This window comes from the organism of the source record quoted next, unplaced genomic scaffold (assembly GCF_019419815.1).
Source record: "Pyrus x bretschneideri cultivar Hongxiangsu unplaced genomic scaffold, Pyrus_bretschneideri_v1 Contig122, whole genome shotgun sequence".
NCBI lineage: Eukaryota > Viridiplantae > Streptophyta > Magnoliopsida > Rosales > Rosaceae > Pyrus > Pyrus x bretschneideri.
Window position 1 is genome coordinate 386,150 of NW_025999416.1, and position 8,404 is coordinate 394,553.

At 33.0% G+C, this 8,404-nt stretch overlaps 1 protein-coding gene across 1 annotated transcript; it reads right to left on the minus strand.

The window, feature by feature from the left end:
• Positions 1 to 435: 435 nt before the first annotated feature.
• Positions 436 to 6,775, minus strand: LOC103929751 (very-long-chain aldehyde decarbonylase CER1). The gene is made up of 10 exons (XM_048578548.1): positions 6,615 to 6,775; positions 6,054 to 6,277; positions 5,676 to 5,905; positions 4,663 to 4,882; positions 2,890 to 3,265; positions 2,602 to 2,709; positions 1,388 to 1,588; positions 1,189 to 1,281; positions 913 to 1,086; positions 436 to 830 (listed from the first exon to the last, which is right to left on the minus strand). The coding sequence occupies exons 1-10, from the start codon at positions 6,672 to 6,674 to the stop codon at positions 648 to 650; spliced, it is 1,869 nt and encodes a 622-aa protein (XP_048434505.1). The 5' UTR covers positions 6,675 to 6,775; the 3' UTR covers positions 436 to 647.
• Positions 6,776 to 8,404: the final 1,629 nt, after the last annotated feature.

Consider the following 8,404-nt stretch of genomic DNA (forward strand, 5'->3'; position numbering starts at 1 on the left):
CTTGACAATTAGACATATTGTCAAGATTTTTCCTTCCACCCGATATGCCAAAATTTATTGCTTCATTTATGTTGTTTTTAATAAATAAATAAAAGTTGGATTATTGTTGGTTTGAAAATAATAAAATAATACTTAAAAATGCTTGCATTTATGGTAAGACAAGTGAAATGCCTTTGGAAATAGCAAAAATCAAAATTTGAAGGCAACTTCAAATTTAACATCTCTTTATCCATGTCAACTTAGCATTTTTTCCATGTTATCTTTGACATCTTGGTTGGGGTAAATGGTATGTCATTTGTTACTATTATGTATATGTGGCATTTTTTACATCTCCTTTGAAGATGTTCTAAGTTGTTCAAATATATATATACTTTGGTATATTAAAACCACCAAGTATTAACAGAAGATCAATAACGATCAAATTTTCCCGGTGAATAGTTCCAAAGTGATATCCATTTATATAATATAGAAATACTCATAAACAACAATATGATACGATGATAACATCTAGCTAGCTGTTTATAGAAATATAGCCAGCATTACCACATTATAACGCAACTGAAACAAGGGATAATCATGAATAAATATTATAAGATAGATGTGCACTAAGTAACTTTTTTTTTTTTTTTTAAATATTAATCTGCAGATCACTGATTTTTGGTGTGAATGGTACTGATCGTCAAAGGTTGAAACCCATGCACAAGACTTGCTTGCCAAACTTTGTCGATGTTGGACATGGTGTAACCACAGTCATGCTCCTTCCAACCTTCCAAGGCATGCACTATTCCTGCTACTCGCGATGCACTCATCACCCTTCTTGGCAACCAGTTCTGTCGTCGCATAAAAAGATAGGTTTAGCGTTTAGGGTTTAGAGTTTCGGGAAAAATGATAAATAAGTGAATAGAGCTTTACCTCGCAAGCATGAACATTCTCAAGAGATGTGGGAGTCTTCATTGCTGGAGTGTAGTGATAGAAGCAGTCATTGCGCAATTTTTTGGGTGGGAATTGTGAGAAGGGAACAAATAATGTTCCTTTTGGTGCACTCATCTGTTCTTTCTCGGTCAGTCCATCACCCACTAACCATATCTGCAAATTAATCAATTGGCATCAAATATTATCCAAAATATAAATAAAGATATTTAAATAGATAAAGAGAACGTAGAATTCGGAAAATGCAACAGTTGATACCTTTTGGGCATAACTTTTTGCAACAACCAAATTACTTTCAGTGCCTAGTGATTTGGTGAGCTTCAAATACTCAGTCTGATATAATGTAGCTACCTGAGAGATTTACAATTTAGGTTAGAAGATACGAGGAAACATAATCTTACTTACAAGGCATTAGACACGACATGCCAACATGACTGCATGATATGTATATGTTTACCTGGACACCCTTCTGGCTCAAAGCATGGGCAATGGCATAAGCAACCTTTGTGAGTTTGCCTCTAAGAACAACTTGGGTTGTCCCTTTTGGAATGCTGTTTAGGATTACTGCCACAGCCAAGCTACTTCCATCCACCACCTGGATTTTTAGGTGTGGATGCCTTTGAACGTAGAGACCGCCGTATCTATTCAACTCCTCACCCTTCATATACATATATGGAAATTAAATAAATAAACAACTGTTTGAAATTTGAATAGATAAAATTGGAAATAAATACAGTGCGCAGTAATAAATTGTGGTCCTAATTCAAGGAGAGAGATTTATACAAAATGGGTTCTCTGTAATCATGTCGTTTTCAATTGTAGTACTGTTAGGTGTATATTTCTATTTATATAATATGCGTATTGAATCAGAATGCTACATTGCATATCAATTTTTGACAATCGACAAATCAACAGTGAAGTGACAGAATCTCTAAATGCGCCAGACAAATGATGACGTTACCGACACGGTACCATATGGGTTGGACCATCAGTGAACTAAAATTTAGAGTACCCTACTACATAGACAATTACTTCTCAATAGACCATGCATTAACCAATATTATTTATATATAGATATAAATACACTGACAAATATTTGAGATATATTATCCATCCCAATTCTATTATTTATTTGGAAGTGAGGATTTTGGCAAAATTAATTAACTTCTGATTGAACAAGAGACTTAGGACTAATTTAGTATTGGTGTGCTTCTTAAAAAAAAAAATTTTTGTTGTGCTGTGAGAAAAGACAGCTGTAAAATAAAATTGTTGAGTGTTTCGTAAGCTTTTTTTTTTTTTTTTTTGTAAAAATGCTTTTAACAGAAAAATAGTGTTTGGTGAACTTTTGTATAAACTATTGTAAATAGATAAAATAATTAAAAAGAATATAGTAGTTAATATAATATAATAATTGTCAAAGAGAATAATATAGAGACAATGATTATAATTTTGTAAAATAACTGGAGATATACTTAACATTTAAAACTTTCATTAAATGGACACTGATTATTATGCTTTGATAAAAAAACATTTTTTTAGAAACATGGTCTACCATGTTTTTGTTTTTCTGTTGTAATTAACATTAGTTATTTTTTTTTAATTAATTAATTAATTTTTTTATTTTTTTGGGTTTTATCAAACACATTTGAGGTTTTAGATTTTTTTAATTACCTGATTCAAGAGACCTAGGCTTAAAACCTTGACACCCTTTTCCTCTGCTTCAAGTATGGCGTCCTCAATCAAACCATTGATAGCTTCATTTTGCCATTGCATAAAGTACTGAAATTTACAAATAACAAATTAAATTAGATCTCCTTACATATGATGATGACGACGACGACGTTGATAAAGAACTGAAATTTACAGATAACAAATTAAATACGATGATGATGATGAATGATGATGATGATGATAACAACAAGAAACACCAGTCTGTAATAATTAAGGATGGGGCCTCACTTGCAAACTGTACTTGGGAATAGCCCAAGTCTGTAATCTGAGCTTGTCAAAGCGGTGCCTGTCGACAACAAATGTACGGCCGTGGATCCAAGTTATCATCATAGACCACACTGTCACAGGCCACATCAACCATAAGTACCACGTCCTTGTGTAGGGCCTAGAGGCTAAGGCAGCAAATCCTAGCGATAGATGATAGATGGACTCGGGTGTGGTTAGATGGGTTAGATGGAGGACATCTGGCGACTCCTCCTCCCTCTTGAGTGAAGTTTCATAAAGTGGATCGCTTGATTTGTCCATGGTGCCATATACGTAGTCGTAGATTGGCATGAAGAGACAGTAATTGGTCCTGAATTGCGTGTGGTGCAAAGAATGGTATCTGCAATGCATGTCAAAAATTTTAATTAAATACAGAGAGAACTATCATTAATACCTAAAAATATTTAAAAAATGGTGACGGAATTTAATTGGGTATTTAGTCATTTGATTATGTAAAGGTATTTTAGTATTATATGTTTTAGAGTTTTTTTTTTTTTTTTTTTTCGTAGGATAAGAATTAGGGTTTCTTTTCTCATTTATATTTAAGTCTAAGATTGCTGTTCTGTTTGTTTTAAGATTAGGTGTTTGTGAATTGACAATTTTGTATTATTTTACTTTATTCCAAAACAATACAAAATTGTCAATACGTCTATGTAACTAAAAGACTACATCTTATCACTTATTTCTACGGTCTGATGATATTCTTCTTTATTTGGAAGTGAAAGGTTTTAGGTTCGAATTTCATAGATAGTGAATTTGATACCAAGTTTGACTACTCATTATATAATTTAACCAATCTTTTTTTTTTCTCTTAATGTAAAAATATCGATTTATTTAAAAAAAAAAAAACCTACATCTTGTCGGCACTTCTCATATAAACACATAAGCAAGAAATTATTCATATAAAGTAATAAATAACTAAAGGCTAACAATTCATGGTAACCAGTAAAATTTGGCAACTCGCTCAAACGTGGACAGTCAAACAAACACACGCAATAAGAATACAACAGTCTCTTCCCGCCCACCCATTTATTGGGCAATGTCCACAGTTCTACGCAGAAAAATGTTAAAGAGGCTGTTTTAAAATTAAGATTATTCATAGATTTTTTGTTACCTTACATTTTAGCGTCAATTTTTATTCTAATTTTATAAAACGTTGTGCTAAAAATATAAAAAGATAGATTCCATGGAGAGTCTCCTTTGCATTTCTCTTCTATCTAATAAATGCAAAATTCAAAACAAATATCTCTACATATTTTTCTAAGTAACGGGTAATCAAATGATAAATTATGTATCATAATAAAAAGTAGATAAAATAATATACTTTTCGTGTCAATTAAAAATGTATTATTTACTTTACATATATTATGTAGAGTATCTTTTGAATACATGTTACTTGAAAAAATCTTTAGAGATTCACAGTATTGTTGTGAGACTTAGTAAATTGCTTGCGTAGACATTTTGTACGGCACTTGGATGAGATCAGAAATTAGGTGTATATATGTACCATAATTATTTCTCGCGTTATAAAACGATTTCGGTTTTTTATTTTCTTGTGAAATTTCTTACAAAAGCAATAAATAACATTAGGACCAGAATAATTTTCAATAAAAATGTGTAAATTTATTATTCCTAATTATGTGTATGACATATGCATATTTCCAAGACTCGTATAAAATAATTTTTCTCTATAACCGGTTGTATAAAAATAGTAAATGAGGGCAAAGCGGGACTTACGATGGGGTGTAAAGGAGATACTTGAGAGGAGGGAAAATGGTGAAGAGCCACTTTGGAATGAGCTCAAAATTGCAATGTCCCATGTTGTTCATAAAGTCGATATAAGTTACATAACCAGCAAAGCTTACGATAGAAGATGTTCCGGTGAGTATAGTTGTCAACAATGGTATAGCAAAGAGTGTGAAATATGAGATGTGCTCCGCAAATGGGTGAATCACAGCTGCACGATACATCAAACAAAAATATACAATCAAAACAATTATTTTCCGTTATATCATTTCACACGGATTTTCTGTTTATATCATTTCACATACATCTAAATCTAAACTATGTATTAACAAAATCTTCTTTGTCAACTAAAAGATAGTGAAAAGACCATTTAATTTTCTATCTTAACAAAAACGTTGTGGGCAATAATGTCATTTCACAAAATCAAAATTTATTGTTTTTCTATTTAAGTCTCATCTACATATGATTTTAGCATATATCTAATTTTAAAAAATAAAAAACAAAAACTTCTTCCCACTCTCACTTCCACGTTCTCCCTCTCTCCCTTTCTCCTTCCCATTTTAAAAATAAAAATAAAAAATACTCACACACAAAGTGTTTGTGTGCAGGCTTATGCTAGTTACCTATTAACGAAATCTGTTTTGTCTATCAAAAGAGAATGTAAAGACAATTTGATCATATATCACAAAATAAAATTATAGATAGTAATGTAATTTCACATAAACTAAATTCTTTATTTCTTCCCTCACCCACATATCTTTATAATATATTTATAATTTAAAAAATAATAATAAAAATATAAACCTCTCTCCATTATCATGTTTTCTCTCTTTTTCTCAATCCCTCTTTTTTTACATGACTCTCCGGCTTCTCTCCCCCATATATTTTCTTAAAAAGAGCAGAAAACTGCTTCACACAAGAAATGTGTGAACACTTTCACGTACCAAGAGAAAGTGAAGTATACTACTAATTAACTGGAGGGGGTATCTGGATAATTTTCTTACAAGTGATTGGCTCAGTGACAATGGAGGAATGGTGATGTGAGTGGTAGCGAGAGTATAGGAAATGGTGGTGAAGTGCTCTGTGGAGCCAGTAGTAGAGAAACTCCACTGGACCGGCATGAAGTAGAATCGTTAGAATAACTCCATCTGTCCTCCAAAATGGCAGGTTTACAGCCCCAGGTAAGTGTCTCCCCAGATAGAATAGAATTGCATTGAACAATATTTGATCATCCCTATACCCAACGAAAAATTAAAAAGAAGAAGATATAATTAAAAACATTTAAATGGATTGGTTATAAGACATCTTTCTGAGATTGTAATCAGGCAGCGCATCTTTTAGCTAAGAATCCGCTGTCGACTGATGTAGTTCTTTATACGTACCAGTTTCTTTCTCTGTCGACTTGCTCGAATTCAAGACCCTTGTCAACAATCCGGCCATTGCCCTTGGCCGTCCGATATCGAGAAAGAGAGATCCATAACTGGTTGTGGAGAAACCTCCACAGCATAAATGGAAATATGAGGAAATAAGATAGATCTTTATCTTTCTCATCGTTAACGAAATACGAGTATGCACCATGAATGATCCAAGGAGCCACGACCACATGCTGAAAACCCCAATATCACAAACTTTAAGTTATTAGTACATCAAAGTATATCATGTATCGATAATGTATATACAATAAAAATCTTAACGGGGGAGGTAACAAAGTTTTCTAGTATGGACTGGAGCATAGCATGCATCGAGATTCTTGATTGTTCAGAGCCATTGCATTATTGGCCTCGCAAACCAGTTGTTCATTCACCTCGTTCATACTATGGGGCGGTCCATTTTAAAATTTTCGGTATGTGGCATTGTAGGTACGAGAAAGAGAGAGAGAGAGAGAGAGAGAGAGAGAGAGAGAGAGAGAGAGGGTGGGAGCTAGGGTTTGTAGAAGGGGAGACCTTAAAGCTTCCAAGAGGAGTCCATGGCCAGTCGGTGAGAATTCCGGGAGTAGTAGCCATACCTTTTTTTTTCTTTGCTAATAAAGCTGGCTGCTTTGCACGTTGACGGTTTTAGCTTTGGGTATGTGTATATATAGTAGTTTGTCGATGCTACATGAGAGTTTTTGTTGCGAAGTTGGAGCAATGATTGCGTTTATTTATTGTGTGCGTAGCGGTGCCTAAAATGCAAGGTTTTTAATTCCATTCAGATATTTTTATAGACTAAATTTACAAATTAAATTATGTGTCATCAATCGGAATGAACTCGTTTATTAACGCGTAAGTCATAATTTAATCAACAACTTCCATATCATTTAGTTTACAAAATTTTGTCTACAAATTTAGTTTATCTAGCATTCTCATTTTGTCGAGAATTTTGAAAAAATCGACGAAGATGTACGCAAAGTCCAATAGCAAGGTGGCTGTAAAAGTGGTTATGGAGTTGGAGATAGGTTGTGAAAATTTATTATATGCAACGATGGTTGTAATGTACATTAATGGCACGCACTTGCCTTATATAATGTCATACACTATTTTATATTTTCATTGTATTATGTAAGAAAATAAAATACAAAGTTAATAGGGTAAGATTTCTATCTGGTAAACAGTTCTGTTTGCCTATTATTTTTGTATCAAAATCATCATTTTAACAAGTCGTACCATGTCAAAACCTATTAGGTTAAAAGGTTTATAAATTTAAACCCAAACCCATCCGTTAAAATTAACAAGTAACTCGACTTGACCGTTTGCACCAATTACGAACAACATAATATTACTACTAATGTTAAAAAAATCGGTGAAGATGTACGCAAAGTCCAATGGCAAGGTAGCACAAAAAGTGGTTATGGAATCATGGAGACAGGTTGTGAAAATTTATTATATGCAACGATTGTTGTAATGTACATTAATGGTACGCACTTGCCTGACATTATTTTATATTTTCGTTGTCTTACGTAAGAAAATAAAGTACAAAGTTAATAGGGTGAGATTTCTATCTAGTAATCAATTTTGTTTGTTGCATTCATATTGTTTTTGTGTCAAATTCATTATTTTAACAAGTTGTGCCATGTCAAAACCTATTGAATCCAAATCCAACCGTTAAAATTAACAAGTAACTCGACTTGACCTGTTTGCACCTATTAATGACAATATAATATTACTTAATAAATAACCAAATGAAAAAAACTTTGGGTTATCTGAAAAGGGAAGTGTTATTGACATTAAAAAAAATATAGAAAGTTTAGAATGTAGAATGAAAAATTTGAAGTGCCAATAATAATTCCCATCTGAAAATACTAAACATTAATGTATGAATTCGCAAGTTCTTTTTTACTATATATCTATATGTCACGTAAATTTTACTTCAAAACAAGCCTTTCAAATAATATTTTAAAATCTGACTTAGGTGCTAGGCGGTGGCTGACCACTAGGATGAAGCCACAATCCGGAGGAAAACCCAAAAAAGGATTAGGCGAGCGCTTGAGAAAGGATGAATGGAGAGCTGCAATTGGTTCCAACGATGAAGAAGGCTTGAGAAAGGATGAATGGAGAGCTGCAATTGGTTCCAACGATGAAGAAGAGATTTAAGGAAGAAGAGATTTAAGGAAGAAGAAGAGTTCCCACCCCATGCGACCTCTCAACTTTCATCTTCTTTTTTTTTTATTGCCTATTGTTCAATCGAGTTGCGTAACATGGGTTGAATGTGAATTTGGATTTGGTGTGGCACTCTCCAGCTTAACTTCTGTGTCTCA

Coding starts and splice junctions, on each gene's coding strand:
- LOC103929751 (XM_048578548.1), bottom strand. CDS start 6,674: ATGGCTACTACTCCCGGAATTCTCACCGACTGGCCATGGACTCCTCTT. Junction 5,906..6,053: donor GTCGACAGAGAAAGAAACTG/GTACGTATAAAG, acceptor CGTTGGGTATAG/GGATGATCAAATATTGTTCA. Junction 1,282..1,387: donor TGAGCCAGAAGGGTGTCCAG/GTAAACATATAC, acceptor TAAATCTCTCAG/GTAGCTACATTATATCAGAC.